The 17,671-nt window shown below is 51.8% G+C and overlaps 1 protein-coding gene and 1 long non-coding RNA gene across 3 annotated transcripts in view; one reads left to right on the plus strand and one right to left on the minus strand.

The window, feature by feature from the left end:
* The window catches only part of MYO1C (myosin IC), a 37,844-nt gene extending 26,346 nt beyond the window's left edge, over nt 1-11,498 (minus strand). The window contains exon 1 of one of the 2 annotated variants that reach the window (XM_081171994.1): nt 11,370-11,498. In XM_081171994.1, the coding sequence (XP_081028120.1) occupies nt 11,370-11,486 (117 nt within the window). In that variant the 5' untranslated portion in view covers nt 11,487-11,498. Of the gene's footprint in view, nt 1-7,260; nt 7,405-11,369 lie in introns of those variants that run through there. The other variant, XM_081171996.1, reaches the window with a different exon arrangement.
* Nucleotides 7,534-11,933, plus strand: LOC308574410. Its single transcript, XR_014002478.1, has 3 exons — nt 7,534-7,661; nt 9,208-9,311; nt 11,682-11,933. It is a non-coding gene; the product is annotated as an uncharacterized lncRNA (long non-coding RNA).
* Nucleotides 11,934-17,671: the final 5,738 nt, after the last annotated feature.

A 17,671-nucleotide genomic window follows, 5' to 3' on the forward strand; every position in this document is an offset into this window, starting at 1 on the left:
TTTCGCTCTATAAGAAGCACCAGACCACAAGACGCACCTAGTTTTTGGAGGAGGAAAACAAGAAAAAAAATCTTCTGAATCTCAGAAGCCAGAACAGCAAGAGGAATCGCTACGCAGTGAAATCAGCAATCCCTCTTGCTGTTCTGGCTTCTGGGATAGCTGCGCAGCCTGCATTCGCTCCATAAGACGCACACACATTTCCCCTTACTTTTTAGGAGGGAAAAAGTGAGTCTTATAAAGCAAAAAATACGGTAGTTGCTTTGAAGCATTGAAGCATACGTTAAGTATAGACAATACGTTAAGGAGTTTAACAATAGAGTAGAGTGTTTTGAAAACTTAAGTATGGTCCCAATACTTATATCGTCAACACCAAATTAAACATGCATTAACAGTGTTGCTGACCCCCCCCCCAGTGGTGACTAGACATTCTGTTTTAACACCCACAACCCAGGTCTCAGAAATCATTTGGCTCCTAACTCTCCTATCCCAGTTTCTCACATTGACCATAACCTAGATTCAAGGTGCCATTTGGCGATAAGCTTATCTACCTGAGTTTCTAATCCTGCACCCCGACACTACAGATCTGCTTTGCACCCACGATATATACACGCATGAAAGGCTCAGGGAGCTACGGACACTTCTGATCCCAGAGGCTGGACCCACAATTGCAACAGCCCCCTGCACCTTTGCCGCTGTCCTTACAGAGGCGCTGGGGAGTGGGGCAATCCTGCAGCGCCTTCTCCAGGAAGTGTTATGGGGCAAGGCGGAGGGGGGGGGGGAGCCCTGCCTGGGCTGCAGACTGAGATGGCAGCTCTGCTTCCAGCCTGTCATGGCAAGCCCCCCCTCCGCACAAGTCAGGCCCATGGAATGAATGGAATGCAGTTTGTGTCGAGATCTGGCGAGGGTGGGAAAGAGGGAGAGAGCTGACTTCAGTCCTACTTTCCGCAGTGGGGAGGAGTGGCAATGCCAGCGTGTGGAGAATCTTGCTGAAATTCCTCTCTTGCACGGGACCCAAGTGGGGGAGAGGAGCAAGGGAGGGAAGAAAGAAAGCACGCAGGGCCCTCCGCAACAAAGCTGGCAAGGAGAGGAGAGCAGGAAGCACCCAGGGACAAAATGTCAGGAGGGAGGCTCTCGTGCTCCCAGAGCCCTGAGTGCCTGGAACAAGACACAGCTGCTGGTTCTTCCTGCCATCCCCACATGCAGGGAGAAGGGCCTGGGTGGGGGAAGCTGGAAACCTCCTTTGTCCAGGGAGGAGCACAGGAACCCACCAGCCTCACAGGTCCCAAGCCCTGAATCCCTACAATTCAAACTCCAAGGCAGTAAGTGGGACCCAATTCCCAGGGCTGCGCTGAGTTGCAGGCCGGGAAAAGCCTGGGATTTGGAATGTTTTATGTCCTGTATGAATATGATTTCTATTCTTAGCAGCCTTTCCCCTCAAGAACCTTCTTTCTCTCTCAGCAGAAGAATCTCCCTTGCCAAATATAAAAGTGTCTAAAGTGGTCTTGTTCCAGAGGACTTCAGCCTCACCCCCACCCCACCCAGGAATTTCCCATGCCCCCTTCAGCTGCCACTCCCAGCAAACAACCCACAGATGTGGGTCCAAGCCCCACCCCAGAGGGCAGATGGTCCTTCTCTCTCTGACATGCCGCATTCTCATCCCACAAGCTGGGGGGAGAGGGGGGCAAGGCCAGCCAGGGACAGGCGACTTCCTAAGGAGCCACTCAAGCCAGCTGGAAGGTTTGCTCTTGACAGAGCGCACACAGGGATCCCAGAAACCTTCCTGGGCATAATGATGGCGAGGGCTCATTCAGGCACCTTCAGTTTGCAGCATGTTCATGATTATTGCCTGGAATAAACAATGTCTTGTTTTGCTTCTCAAAGGCACCAAAGGATAAGAACAGAAGAAGAGTCTGCTGGGCCAGGCCAAGAGCCCATCTAGTGCAACAAACTGCTCTCACAGGGGGCCAACCAGATGCCCATTGTGGGAAGCCCCCAAGCAGGATCCAAGCACAAAACCCTCTCCCCGCCCGCAATTTCTAGCAACTGGTATTCAGAAGCATCACTGCCTCTGACCGTGGAGGGAGAACACAGCCTTCCTGGCCAGTAGATACTGATAGCCTCCTCCTCCTCCATGCATCTGTCCAAGCCTCTTTTAAAGCTGCCCACATTGGTGGCTACCCCTGCCTCCTGCAGGAGCGAGTTCCACAGGTTAACCATGTGGCTTGTGAAGGACTTTCTCTTGTCTTCTCCAATTCACTGGATGTCCACAAGTCCTTGTACCACGGGGGGGGGGGGGGGGGAGGAGAAAAACCTCTTTTGCCAAAATGCAAAACGTCCCATCATGTCCTGCCTCACTCACTTATCTAAACCAAAAAGCCCCCCCCCCCCAAAGTTGTAACCTGCCCTGATAGAGGAGTCTCTCCACACACACCCTGTTCATTTTGGTGCCCCCCTCTCCTTTTAAAATCACTGTTCATTGTTATTACCTGCACAGCCCAGTTTGAGCCCACGGCATTTCACAACAAAACATCCCCCTGGCCTTCAGTTTTGGAGACCCCAATGTGAGACTAGCATTTCCCTTACTGCAGGAGCATATTGCTTTGTGACAGAAGGCAAAAAACAAAACACAGGTGATCATTTGTTGCACTATCCACAAGTTGGCAGATACCTTTGGGAGGGGGTCCCTCATTTCCAGGACTGTGTGCATAATAAAAGTTATCCATAATAAACTCCACCACTCTCCACCAAATGTGTTTGGCTGCCTTCTTCTGAACCCTTTCCAGCCTGAAAATACCCTTTTTAAGGCAGGGCAACTGTACACCATATTCCAACTGTTTTGTATAATGGTACTGTGAAAGCGGGAGTTTCATTTTCAATCTCTTTCCTAATGGCCCAGGCATGGCATTTGCCTTGTTCACGGCTGCTGCTGCTGCACACTGGGGTCAACATCTTCATGGAGCTATTTGCTATGTCCCAAGGTTTCATTGCTGGTCAGCCGCTGCCAGTTCAGACGCCGTAAGTGTAGATGTGAAATTTAGATTATTATTTTTTTGCCCCAACATGCATCCCCTTCCACTTGCTTACAAGGAATTGCATTTCCCATTTTACTTCCCACCTGCTCAGTTGCGGGGAGGGGGGCGGAATCAGTGGGAAAGAAAAGTAGGAGAGAGGACTCTGCCTTGCACATCCTGCATAGAGAGAGATGGACCTGAAGGCTGAAGCACTCTGCATTTGAATCTCCACGCAGCCATCCTGGGGCGAACATGAACCAGGCACCTCCTCAGTCTAATCTACTCCACAGGATTGTTGTGAGAATAGGATAAGCCTCTGCCTGCTCGCACACACGCTTACTGAAGGAAGAGCAGGGTGAATGAAAAAGCACCTGAGTTCAAGGAAGGGAGTGCTCACCAAGCTTTGTGTACAACCAGCCAGCGGGCTGCCCCTCCTTGTGGGAGATGTTGGCTCTGTTGTGACAAGCACTAGACAAGGACGCAAATAAATGTTAGGCTCCATCTGTTTAACCTGGGGAGGAAGGGAGGCTGGGAGGGCAGAGAGACCTGCAGAACTGCATCTGAATACGCACCAGCCTCTTTCCAGGATTAGAACGGCACCCTCCCTCTTGTATGAAGTGCTAACACTTCATTCTGCATTGTCTCAGGCACTCGGCACTCTCAGTGGTTCTTCATTGGGTGAGACTCAGGCAAGTGAAGAAAGGAAAGAGAATTGACCCAAAGGGCTCCAAAAGTGGTCATCCCCCCCCCCCTCAAAATGGCAGGGGGACAGGAGGCTCTGGGTGGGGAGAGGGGGCAGGAGGGGGGAGAAAGGAAGCCCTGTGCTTTTCAGGAGTGAAAGCTCTGCCCAGGCCCAGCTAAATGCCACCAAGAAGCCGAGAAGGACCTGAGATGCAGCAGGTGGTGTGGGAGCAAAGCACACAGCCCGGGATATAAAAGGCAGTTCAATCTAAAACCAATAATCCACTCCCTTGGAAAAGCCACCAGGCAGGACTCCTGCCAGGCCCTCTGGGGAGGCGAGGGGCGGGGCTGGCTCCAGGATGCGGGGAGGCCCCATGGAAGCCCTTTACCTGTCAACAGGATAAGGGCTTCCACCCAGAAGCTGCTCAACTGGCCCCATCAGCAGCCAGCGCTGCCTGTTTAAACGACAGAAGCCAGGAAATTAGCCAGGCTGCAGCTAAGCGAGTTAGAGGCACTGTAAGCTTGCTCTTATGTTATTAAACCAAGCTGGCCGGGGAAACAAAGGCTCAGAATGTGCAGGGCAGGCACGATTTCGGGGACACCAAGTCTGGCCAACAAAATGCATTTTTCCTGCACAAAGAATGGCTCAGGACTGACTGCACCGCACCAGCAGCACCAGCCACTGGTGGCGAAGGAAGCCCACCCAGAACTTCCAGCCAGGACTCCGCTCTCCTGGAGCAGCAAAGGCTTCCTGCTGGAACCACAGCAGAACAGGCTGCAGCTGAGACAGTCCCTCCCGCTGTGTCTCACTAGCAGAGTCACAGCTCCAAAGTCCTCCTGGGATAATCCATGAGCACCACGGAAGTGGGCAAGGCCTTCCTCTCTCAGCAGCAGCAGCGCTGCACCCAGGTGCCCCTCCCTCAGAGGCACCACAGAAAGCAGAATCCGCTTCTCCCAGCACTTCCGGCCAGGGCTGAGAAAAGAGTTCCATCGCTCTGTTCCCCTCCATCACATCCCGAGAAGCCAGCCATGGTAGTTTAGGTACCAGCTCTGCATCAGGCTGGCAGAAGCTTCAGACCTGCAAGCTGGCACCAGCATCCAATCTGCAAATGTTCTGGCAACCTGACATATGGGGTTTTTTCCCAGCCCAACTCACAAATGTAAGATAAGGGGTTTTTTTAAGTGCAGTGAATTCAAAAGCTGAAATCTGAACCAATACTGCTCTCCTCCATGCCACCCAATTTCTAAGGGGAGGGGGGGACTCTGCAGATCTCATCCATTTATCCAAGGCACAAATGGGTAGGGGGGAAGTGGAGAGAACCCATGCCTAAGAGCTTCTCATGCAGACACAGACTGCCATGCCCTTATCACACCTCCTTGGCTGAGACCCCCCAACCCTCCCTTCCACTGCGCTGCAACTGGGAGCCAGGAGACCTTCAAGCAGCCTCTGCAGAGGTCACCTGCTATGCTTCCTTTCCTCTTTGCATCAAGCCACTCTTGGCAGTGCTGATTGTGACTAAGAGCTTCCATAACACTCATAAGCAACAGGAAATCAGAGCCCAGCAGCTCAGCCCAGAAAGATTAGGTAGCCCACCCTGAGAACAAAAAAATCCCCTTTGGGGCAGTTCTTGACTTTCCGCCCAGAGTCCAGCTTCCCTGACCCAGCAGCTACTTCTGTAAGCCAGGTCAAAACCCTGGGGAAGGGGGGAGAGTGTGTCTGTGTGACTCCTCCTAAGGCCACGGGGTTTCCCTGTGATCACCAAGCACTGGAATGCAAAACGGAATATGAAAATGTAGACGGCTAAACCCTGAGCAGAGCAAGAATACCTTCTCGTCTCCCAGGACGTCCACTAAGTAAGCATCCGGCCTGCCCTTGCAGCTGTGGATTTGCTGACCTCAGGTCACTGTTAATTAATGCCAAATTCACTCCAAGGGCTCGGCCTGCTAACAACCTTGACAGAGACACAAGTTGCAAGACACCCATACAAAGGTGGCAGAGTCCAACTCATTTTCCTTTCCAAGGTCACCGGAGGTTTCATCCCTTCTGGCTGACCCTCACCCTCACTCCCACTGCACTGAACAGCGACCCCAACTCTCACCAGGCACTTGGAAAGACACACACACACACACACACACACACACACGAATCTCCACTCCCTCAACAACAGAACTGCAAGCCTGGTCAGCAGGATATACCTGCCCATTATGGGACCTCGCCTGGAGCTAAGTCCCAAGATAATCAAAGAAACAAAAACGTAACCCAGTATAGGAATCCTCCTGGCCTGCATCTGGGATCTGATGTTCCCATACACTGTTATATACTGCTTATACATATTTATACTATACATGAGTGGTTCCCAATTGGTGGTTCGTGGACCCCAGCGGATCCATGTAACCCACCCAGAGGGTCCTTGGCTCCATTCACACAACAAAAACTACCATAGAGATAGCAAAGTTTTCAAAAGTAGGAGGTCCATGGCTTGGCTTTTGAAAAGCATGTTACTTTGGAATCACTTATAATGAGGCTTTTTTTTTTTTTTAAAAAAGAAATATTATTAAAGCGACTTGCCCAGTGGAAAGTTCAACATGGGAGTATAATATGCTACATATGGGAGCAGAGAGCTGCTTGCCAGTTTCCCACAGGCATCTGGTTGGGAGAAGGTGCTGGACCGGATGGGCCATGGGCCTGATCCAGAAGGCAGCCTGAGTGGCTACCCAGGAGAAAGTCCAGTTGAGGCTGAATCTGCCAGTTGCCTTGCCTTTTAACACAGCCAGAGGCCCCTGCTCCACCCACAAGGGAGGTGGGCTTCACACCTGAGCTCAGAGTGGGGCGTATTCACGTGTAGCTGCTGCCTGGCATACAGGACGGGGGTGGGGGGGTGGAACGGGTGGCAGCAAGTGGGCATGCCGTGCCATGGCCTGCTTCTCCAGGGCCACCATCCCCCTGTGCCTCAGTTTCCCCGCCTTCCCTCCGGGAGAGCAGCCTCTGCTGCCTCGTCTTCTCCCCAAGGGAAGACGAGCGAGGCAGCGGCTGGCTGGCAGCAGACGGATTAGGCTAAGGAGCAAGAGCCACGCTTCGCCGCGGGCAGCCCAGATGCCCTTCCGCTTTCGGGCGGCGGCGGCGCCCTAGCAGACCCGCCCTGCCCCGGGGCAGCCGCCTCCCTCCTGCTCCGGCGCAGCCAACTCCGGCGCCGAAGCGAAGTTGTTGGCGGCAGGGCCTCCTCGGGAGAAAGCGAGACCCGTCGCCCCCCGGGACACCGGCCCAGCCTCGCCGCGGGGAGCCCACCGGGGAGGGGCCGCATTCACACGGGACACGTGGACACGGGACTCCTCCTCTGCACGTGGAGACCTAGCTCCTCAGGGTCGGAGAGGCGGGGCTGCGGAGGGGGGAGAGGAGCCCCGCCCCCTCAGCCCCTCGGGGGTCGCCGCCGCCGCGCGCGAGAAGGTCCCGCAGCTCCGCCGGGCTGCCTTCCCCCCCAGGGGAGACCCAGTCCAGCGGGCGGCGGCAGAGGCGCTCTGCCCATGCTCAGAGGTCCGTCCTCCGCCTCGCCGCTCCCTCCTGGCCTACCTTGTTGAGTGAGCTGCTGCCGCCGCCTGGCCCTCCCGCTCCGCTCCGCCGCGCCCTCCTCCTGCCCCGTCGGCGACGGTCGCTCCAGCCGCTCGATCGGATCGGCGGCGGCGGCGGCGGCAATTGGGGCTCCCGTCACGGGCCGGGCGGAGCCGTGGCAAGGGCGGAGTGCGCCTGCGCGGCGGCGGGGCTGGCGGGCCGGCCTGACTCGGGCCCTCCCGGGGGGGCGGGGGGGAGGGCAGGAGAGCGGCCTGGCCACGCCCCTCCGCGCCTGCGCGACCCTCTCTCCTCCCCCGCCCCCGCGGGCCCGTTTGGGCGGGAAAGGCGCGCGCGCGCGAGAAGAGACCTCAGGACGGGGCGTCTCGCTTTCCCTGAGGGAACTTCCTCCGCCGCCCCGCTAGGTGAGGCGTTTCCCCGCCTCGGTCGCGCTCGAGGGGCCCCGGGGGACCATCCGTGGTGGAGCTGGAGGGCCTCTCGGCGGCGCTTGGGCCTGACACCCGCCCTCAGAGCCGCCGCTTCTGCCCGTCCGAGTGGGCAGCGCTGAGCGAGGCCGGGCGAAGGCCAGCTCTTTCCAGAGGAGCCTCGTCCTTGTTCCCAGAGGGCCTCTCCGGGGCACGGCAAGCGGCGGAAAGGCCAGGCCTTTAATGCTGGCGGTGACTTTTAAATACAAGTTCTAACATTTGTCAACTCTTGGAGTAGGAAGAGAGCTTGGGATCTGCTCTGCTCACATGAAAAAAAAGGAGAGAATTGCAGTTCGCTGCAGCCCTTCCCAGGCGCCCACTGCAAGGAGAGCAAACCCTAGAAAATAGATGAGGACTCTGCCATGCAGAAGCCCCAAAGAGACTTTCGGTGGGATTTAGCCATATGCTGCGGTTGCACAGCACAATACACTATTGTTGTTGCTTAGTCATGTCCTCCTCTTTGTGACCCCCTGGACCAGAGCACGCCAGGCCCTCCTGTCTTCCACTGCCTCCCGCAGTTTGGTCAAACTCCTGCTGGTAGCTTTGAGAACACTGTCCCACCATCTTGTCCTCTTTGAGAACATCAGGGTCTTTTCCAGGGAGTCTTCTCTTCTCATGAGGTGGCCAAAGTCTTGGAGCCTCAGCTTCAGGATCTGTCCTTCCAGTGAGCACTCAGGGCTGATTTCCTTCAGAATGGAGAGGTTTGATCTTCTTGCAGTCCATGGGACTCTCAAGAGTCTCCTCCAGCACCAGAATTCAAGAGCATCCATTCTTCGGCGATCAGCCTTCTTTATGGTCCAGCTCTCACTTCCATACATCACTACTGGGAAAACCATAGCTTTTACTATACACTATACTTAGGGGCAAAGTGGAAGGGTGAACTCCCTTGCAAAAATTGCCTTTTGCAGTTCCCCGCCACCAGCAGTCTTTGCCTTTGCCTTGTGGTTCATTTGAGCCCAGCCCTGCTTGCAAATCTGACCAGTTTACAACATGTCAGTCTCTGGCAGTTGGCAAGTCCACAGTTTGTTTGTAAAAGGTTGTGGGTTAAGGCTCGGACTTCTCCAATGAAAGGTCTCAGGTAACAGAACTGTAAGAGACACCTGTCTGGAGAGTTGCTGCCAGTTAATGTGCCCAGTGCTGGGGCGGATGCAGCTTTAGCCTGTAAGGGAGCACCTTGTAACACCTGTTTGCTCACTTTGCCTGAAGCTCTGCAGATTTCTAACAAAGATGGGGGATAGCGAGGGCAAGGACAGTACTGCACTGGAAGGACTAACAATCTAGCTTAGGATTCCAACATAAGGGTAGCTGACAGGCTTCTGATAGGGTTGAGTCTTGCCTGTTTTCAGATGCTCCCAAATGAGTTGTTGGCGGCTAATAGAGCAGTAGAGGGTTATTTTAGTAATAAAACATTTCAAGTTTCTTATTTTGAAGCATCTGGAGACAGGACATTTAAAAGTTCTAAGTGCATTTATGCTCACAATGGCAGGCTCTTCAAACTACACAGCTCTTATTCCCCAAGAATCTTGAGTGTCGTATTCAGAATAGTCTGTGGGTCCATGTCAGAGCTATGTGCAGCACTTCAGCTATGAGGTAAATTCTGTGTTGCTGACCTGGTAAGGATTTCTCCCCCCACCCCTGAAGTCACCAACAGTTACACATTTCTGTTATTTTTAGGACCTAATGTACTCAAAAAAGCTGTGCTGCTTCAAAGCCTTGCAGAGAATTCCAGCCCCCCAACCCACAAAACAGATATGTTACCTAGGTCCCACATGAAGCAAGAAGTAAGAGTGCATGTAGACCCCATTACTCTGAACCCCACCACATCAGGTCACATCGCACACAAGATCACATGTATAACACAAACAGCAGTGCAGCGCAGCATATTAGTGCAGCATATCAGCTAAAGGAAAGATAGGCATTCTAGGAAACGTGCCTGTTTTATAGATGGAGAACACTGAGGCTGAGGAAGCAAGCATGTAGAAAACATTTACCCAGTTAATCTCATATTTAACCAATCCATAAAGGCAGCCAGGGTGGGGGTGAGGAGGAAGGCAGAATAGAAGATGGCCTGGTGCTAGAGGAGAACGCAAGAGAGTGGGGGCAGGGAGAGGGAGCCAGGAGCTCAAAAGAATGCACAGGCTCTAGCATGTGGGGGTGGGGAGTCTGATCTACATGGCATTCTCCCAGCTACTCCCAGATTAAGTCTTCCAATGTTACCACAAGTGTCCTGCCAGCAGCAGCCTATAGCCTTTTCATGAGTGGAACTGCTGCCATTGAACTACAGTGGTACCTCGGGTTAAGTACTTAATTCGTTCCAGAGGTCTGTTCTTAACCTGAAACTGTTCTTAACCTGAAGCACCACTTTACTTAATGGGGCCTCCTGCTGCCGCTGTGCCGCCGGAGCACAATTTCTGTTCTCATCCTGAAGCAAAGTACTTAACCCGAGGTACTATTTCTGGGTTAGCGGAGTCTGTAACCTGAAGCATGTGTAACCCAAAGTACCACTGTACAGTACTGGCAAGCCAACCCTGCTGCTGTCACCACAAGCTCCATCAGCAGGCTGTGGCAGCCCAGAATGTTACCCGCCCTCTGAGTCCTCTTCCCCACAACCATTGTCATTTCACATTGGCACATTGGCTGGTACAACATGGGCACAGGAGCTGTCTGAGAGGGCAGAGATAAACGACCACAGCAGAGCCAAAGGGGGGGGGGGGAGAGAGAAATCCTGCCGTTATGACAGGGCCTAGCCCTTGTTACTAGGAACATCCTGGAGAGTGGGGAAAGAGTCCCAGGGTAACTTGAGAGCCAAATCTTGTCGCCAGAGAGCACAGGGCAAGGAAGGCTTTCCCCTGTGGCTCCCACATCGGGTATAGCCACTAGTGCCCCACAGCCCAGCCCATGGTCCACCACAATAGACACTGGAGAAGACCAACTGCAGGCAGAGCGATAATCATTCAACTGGACTGTATAAAGCTAAGAGCCAACATCCTTTGGCAATGCAGGCTGTTAGCTTTTGGAGGTCCCAATAAAGCCAGAAACGTCTACTCCAACCTTTGTGACCTCTTGAATTTGGAATCCTGCCTATGTCACCTGCACAAAGAGTTAGAAACCTGCAGGCAACCTTAATTTAAAGCAACAGAGCAGATATTGGGAGAGATGTGTAAAGCCCAAACCAACAAATGCCTCCTCTTCACCCGTATGGTGTTCCAGATCCAATCATTCACCAACTTAGAGACGGCCTGAAGTCCAGCTAATTTTACACGGCTCTTGGAGCCTTTTCCTTTATGCCCCCGCCCCTGCTACTTGACCACCTTGACCGATTTCACTGTGTTTGCTTTTAACTTGCTATAGCATCAGTCCAGTGGTCTGAAATATGGACACCGTTGTCTCCTCCTTCCTCTGGCCTTGCAAGGGCCAGTTTTCTCAAAGCTTGTCACTGGATATTGTCCTCATTCTCTTCACAAGCCATGCTAGACTGTCCCTTTCCATAAATGCAGCAGTTCCCTCGCACTGATAGAACCCTTCCTGAATCGTGCCTCCCTCTTCGTGTTTGTCTGTGCCAAGTTACCAAAACAAGAAAAGGAAAGCAGGTTTAGGCTGCACAAGAAGAGCCATGCTTACAGGCTTAGCCCCTCGATCCTGACCAACCTGGCAGATCATTTCTCCGGTGGGGATAAACTTGGTCCGCAGCTCCATCCTCCCAGGGTTCGGTCTCTGGTTTTCACCATCCCTCTGCAGCCGGCGGACATTGAACAGTCCTGGCATTCTCTGAAGGAGCAGCAGCACAATAAACAGCCTTCTTGGCCCAGCAGCGGAAGGCCTGTGTTTGTACAAGCTCTAGGTGTGAGCTCAAGCAACAATGCAGTTCAAGCACTTGTTTCCACGTCCTTTCAGCTGTTCCAAGAGCCTTTAATTTATGTCTTTGCTTATTGCTTTTAACTCCAATGTTTCTTCTCTCAGACCCAGGGGACTCTGGAGACCTGGATGGACATCTGCAATTTTTGGCACCACCTTTGTGACCTTGGCTGTTCTGCCCTGAGAAGCTGCAGCGGAAGGGCTCTTTTCCTCTCTGGGTACATTAGCCCTCCTGGTCCCCCTTGCCCAGCCGGCGCCAGGTGTGTCTTTCTTTCTGTCAGACCTCTTCCTAAGGGGCAAAGCTTTGTTTGTGTGCTAATTTGGTAAATTATATGGGCAACTTTTCACCCAAAGGCTCCTGAAGTCAGCAAGCTGTTTTATTAATAAAAAACAGTGGAAACATCATAAAAAGAGCTGCAAACACGTATACTATATAAAAAAAGGCCACCACTGGCAGTAGACAAATACATGGCAGTGATAATCCGATCTGAACACCTGCATGACAGTCTTTACCAGTCTGTGAAATGGCCAGGGAGAAGAGAGGCTGCGCCCAAAGGAAGGAGGACCAGAGTCTGCACTGGTACCACAGCCAAAAAAGACCCTCCCTGCATGTGAACAGCCTCAAGGTCTATGGATGAAGGGCAATATACAAATTTAATAAATAATAATGTGGCCCCCTCCATGTTTCTGCTGGAGGGGAAGGAGGGATGTGGAGCAGGGCCTCCCCAGCAGATCTCAGAACGGCAGGCGGGATAAGCAGGTTTAACAACACTTGGGACTAGAGATGATAACCAGCACTTTGAACTGGGTTCAGAAAGAAACTAGGAACTGATTAAGAGGGAACAACAATTTGCCCTCTCCTTATCTGAGAGGTCTTCTATGTCATCAGCCATTCCATGACAGGCAGAAATTCTACATCCTCGCATTTTGCCTGCCACCACATCTCAATGCTAACAAAAAAAAAGCATTTTGAATTTCTGCCTGTTTTTATGTAAACCACCTTGGGAATTTCTTCTGGAGGACATTATATTGATATCTATAAACAGATAGAGAGGAACAGAGGAAATTCTATAAGTCTCCACCAGCTGCAAAGCCCTTGTCAAAGATAGAGTGGTTTACAGTAGTTGAAATATGTGACCAAGACATGGGTGATGGAAGTGGCCAGATTTGCCTTCTCCAGGACAGACACAGCAGCCCAAGCCCAGCTACTGCCCGCATCTGCCTCCAGCCAGGCTCAAAAGAAGGAACACTACCCCTTCCAGAACAGGCTGTGTCACCGCTTCTGAGTCTGCTTATGTCTTTTCCAGAATAAGTTTCCCATTTCCAAAGCAAATTCCTTGGTGGGAAGTACTTGCCAACAGTTTCTCCTATTCCTAAAAACACGGAGCAGACTTGAATCTCTCTTTTCCTTCAGAAGTGGTTTAATGGATGTGCCTTATATAAGAACAGGTTTTAAGAAATAGATGTAAAATGGGGGACCAGGAACTAAACGAAGGTGGAAAGGAGCCAAAGAGCACACTGAGGAGAAAGGGAGGCTGGGACACAGCTGTCCAAATATATTCCCCCGAGATAAGCAATCCAAAAATAAAACTAGTTTATTTTTGTTTGGAAAAATGTACTTTTAAGCAATTTATTTGCTGAAACTTTAAATGTTGAGGGGTGATGAGCATGCCCAGAAATACATATGTACCGTATTTACTTGAATCTAATACTCACTTTTTTGGCTAAATTATGTTGCAAAAATCAAGGTGCATTAGATTCGACAGCACATTTACATTCGACAGCAATTCCTTTTTTTTTATTTCAAGGTTCTGAAAATTGAGGTGTGCATTAGATTCAGTGGTGTTTTAGACCTGAGTAAATATGGTATATGAAAAAGAAAAACTCTCAGCTGTTACTGTTGGCTTTTGCTACCCATCTGCCGCCTTTGCTGATAAAATTGAGCTTATATTAGTGCTAGAATCACTCCTGCTAAGGGTTCAAGGTGGAGTTAGGGTTAACTGGTCTGATTAATCAACTGAATCCTTCATCAGAGATTGAAATCCCACCTCTCTTAAAAATAGACTGGTATCAAGCTCAGCTGTCACCCAAACCAGGGTGGGAAGAGGCCCAGGTATCAAACTTGTGTTGAAAGAGAAAAGTTGCCTTCTAGTATAAAATAACAGTGTCCTTTCAAAGACTTCGGGGGGACGCGGGTGGCGCTGTGGGCTAAAGCCTCAGCGCCTAGGGCTTGCCGATCGAAAGGTCGGCGGTTCGAATCCCCGCGGCGGGGTGCGCTCCCGCTGCTCGGTCCCAGCGCCTGCCAACCTAGCAGTTCGAAAGCACCCCCGGGTGCAAGTAGATAAATAGGTACCGCTTACCAGCGGGAAGGTAAACGGCGTTCCGTGTGCTGCGCTGGCTTGCCAGATGCAGCTTTGTCACGCTGGCCACGTGACCCGGAAGTGTCTCTGGACAGCGCTGGCCCCCCGGCCAATAGATGTGAGATGGGCGCACAAACCCCAGAGTCTGTCAAGACTGGCCCGTTCGGGCAGGGGTACCTTTACCTTTACCTTTCAAAGACTTCATGTTTTCCAAGATGTCTCACAGTTCTGATGAATCTTATATTTATTTATGGAGCCACCTTGGCTCTGGTGTGTCACTGGCTGTAAGAAAGAGTGGCATAATCCCGAATGCAATGGGACAGTGAGGAGGAGGAAGAAAGGGAAAGGTTTTGAACTTGGGGGACTTAGGTAGGAAACCTATACAGAGGTTTGTTTGCAGAAATCAGAGTTAGTTAGGCATCCAGTGAAATAGCTAAATATACTTCAATTGTTGACAGTGCAGTTGAGAATGCAAGGGTGTCACAACTATGCTGCAACCTCCCTCCCCCTCTTGGTGGGGTGCCTGGTCAGTCCCCATTCAGGTTTTGAAGGAAGAGAGAATGAAGGAATGATCTGGTGGACATACACTACTGATTTCCTCCCACGCTGCAGTGTTACCCTGCAACCGCTTCCTGATGGGGAGTGCTCTGGAAATTCACCCGCAAGGGCTGTAACTGCCTCTTGGTGATGAGTCCCACCAGCCTCCGTGAACTTTGTCTCCTGCCCTTCAGAGAAATTGCCTTGCTTGGTCCACGTTCCAGGATAATCAGGTAAGACAGGAGACAATGTTCTGGGACTCTAAGGCTGGGCCGTCTCAAGGAAATCATAATTTAGTTTGCAGGAAGCAGTGGGGGAAGAAACAATGGCTCTTATCAGTGGATATTTTAGGGTCCAGAAAACATGCGAAATATCTTGGAAACATTTCCTGTTTACATAAAGCTGTGCTATGTAAATGCAGAGGTTCACTATTTATCCCCAAGAGAGGGGGTGACCATTGATGGCTCCTGCCTGCGTTAAGGGATGGAGAGGGGGGAGCAAGCTGTCTGAAGAAACCTGCAATGTTTCACTTGCTACCCCTCTGGCTGAATTGTCCTCAAGTGATTTCACTTAGGCAACTTGAAAGCAGACAAATGTTTTCTTTGAGAAACAGCCTATGGAAGACTGATGGAGCCAGCAGCTGCCAAGAATCTGACAAATGGGCGGGGGGGGGGGGAGGCAGGGAAGGGTCATCTGGCAGGAGTTCTTCCTGCCCAAGAGAGAGCTTGGCCTTCCTCATCCACACTGGCAGTTGCAGCATGCTGGCCTCAGCAGGTATTTGTCATTCTTTCATGCCATTGCTTGGGACACACATACGCACACACTGGGGGTCCCCTTGCCATAGCATTTTACGCACTTTCGGAAGCCACCAATCAGAACGCAAGGACTTAATTGTAGAGCCAGAGTTTCCAGCACCCCAGCCTGTCTACCACTAACAAGGAGAAGCTTGAAGGAGCCTGCAGATTTTGAATTGGTGGAAGACGGTTGACTCAACCTCCTTGCCTAAGAGGAGTAAAAAGAGCAGGGACTGATTTCAAACTAAGGTTTGAACAGCCACAATCATGTGAAAGCCTCCCAACACAGCACCGTCAAATTTGACCCACTTTAACAGAAAGGTTGCTCCCAACTCTGCTAACATAATTAAGTCACCTTACTTTTCTTGGTCACCAAAAGTTCCCTTGGAGTCTAGTTTTTCTGCTGCTCTTAGCTGAAAATGGGTGTATTCCCCCCCACACCCTGCCACATGATGATGATTTTGGCTGTCTTTGGTTCTGAGGATTTCACTAAATAGCTGATAGTTAAGTTAGCAAAATCTCCTATTGCAAGTCATTCCCGATGGTGGCTGGTGCCCCCCCACCCTCAGGCTCCCATTCCCTACTTGCTCCTGCTCCAACTCTTCCCAGCAAACCACACCAGCTACTTCTCATCAGAGTGAGGAGAAATGGCTGGTCCAAAGCCAGAAAGCAAGCCCATGGCAACTGGAAAAAAGAAAACCCTTGGACACAATCAGTCCGTGACTTCTTGTTACTTCCCTAGTACAGCTTGGCACCTAAGACTTAAACAAAAGACAGTTATGAGTCTGTGGCTGTCTGATGCAGTGCCAGAAAAAGGACTCCTAGGCCTTCAGCAGTTCTGCAAAAAAGTTGCAGATTGATGTCGGTGCTGGGTGTTTACAGAGGAGCTGCAGCTTGGGTGAGAGAAAATCAGAATCACTTTGGGAAGAAATCCTTGAAAGAACATTCTGCTCTGTCCCAAGAGGAAAGACTCCCCCTGCCCCCCCTACACGCACACACCCCTGCCCAACCCTCTAGCTTCTTTCCGGGCCCATGCTGGGAATTAAAAACCCCACAAGACACCTCATAGACTGCTCTCGTGCCTCTAACATCCAGCAGCCAGGCTTTACCTGTGCTGCTGCCCACAGACAGTTCAGGAAGCGGAGAGCAGAGGAACCCTCACCCTCGCTGCAAAATCTTTCTCTGGCTCTGAAACCGGGATTGGGAGCGGAAGAGAACTTGCAGAAATACTGTCTCATTGCTCTCAACACTGATGGCCCACTTTGCTGCCTCCAGGGCATGTGTAGTCGTCTGTCAATCAATCGGGTCAGGGGCCAGCCGTCTTCTTGGCAGGCAGCCATAACTGGCTTCTAGGGCAGGGCTTTGTAGGAAGATTTCTGCAGGCAAGGAAGGAGGAAGCGAAGCAGTGTGGAAGCAGCTTTATCTGGAGAGTGTGTTGAGTGGAGGGGGGGGGCAATAAGGAGCTGCTGCCACCTGCTAGGCCCATGTCCCATTGTGCCAGGGAGGAGCTGTCTGCTGCTCCCCCATGCAGTCGGGTGGACGAACCAAAGGCAATGGGACAGGAGCAAGCAGCAGCTTCTGCCACCACCTACCTGCCCGCCCCCCTCAGCAGCGCAAGAGGTGGGAATCAGTGGCCACCACTTCAAGGGGTGGGAGGCTGATGGTGCCGCAAGACAGAGGGCAGGCCATGGGGGTTGCTGCTCCAGCATCTCTGGGGCAGTGAACTGGGTTAGGTTTTGGGGCCTTGGCAGCTGTCCCAGAATGCCAACCCTGTCAGAAGTTTTATCTCCTGACTCTTCTGCTTGTTTCAAGTCTACTGTACTTCGTTTCAGTAGCAACCCAGATTCGGCTTTTTTAAACACACACATCAAAACCCTTCTTCTTTGCATTGTGAACCTCAGTGGCGATTTCTTCTCCCTCCTCCTTGCTTTGCATTGGCGCTTCTGCAGTGCTACTAGTGGGGGGGGGGGCGAGCTGAGCCAGGCCAAGGAGTTCACAGCATCTTACTAGATCACAAAAGAATACAAAATTGTTTTCACAACCTTGCCAGCTGGTGCCCTCCAGATGCCTGGTGCTGAGAGCTGCAGGCCATCCTGTCCTGAGGGTGCCAGGTCACAGAAGGCTGTGTCAAAGCAAATCTTTCCTATCATTGTAGCACTGCTTTTGGAGGACACCATGAACAGGATTGTTTCAGTTCATTAACCAGTGAACAACAGTGCTGGGAGGGGGAAGGACAGATGTGAGAACTCCTCCCAGTTTTCTTGTATGCCTAGCAGATTTTTTAAAAGTTGCCTAGTTGTTTCCATGTTCAAGCCTCTCCTCAAATACTTTCCAGTCTCCCCCCTCCGCCTCTGGCTCAGTCATCTCTTCCCTCTCAGGCTCCCTGCGCCTGCCCTGTGGAGCC

The sequence above is a fragment of the Podarcis bocagei genome (assembly GCF_964188305.1).
Source record: "Podarcis bocagei genome assembly, chromosome: 15".
Lineage (NCBI taxonomy): Eukaryota > Metazoa > Chordata > Lepidosauria > Squamata > Lacertidae > Podarcis > Podarcis bocagei.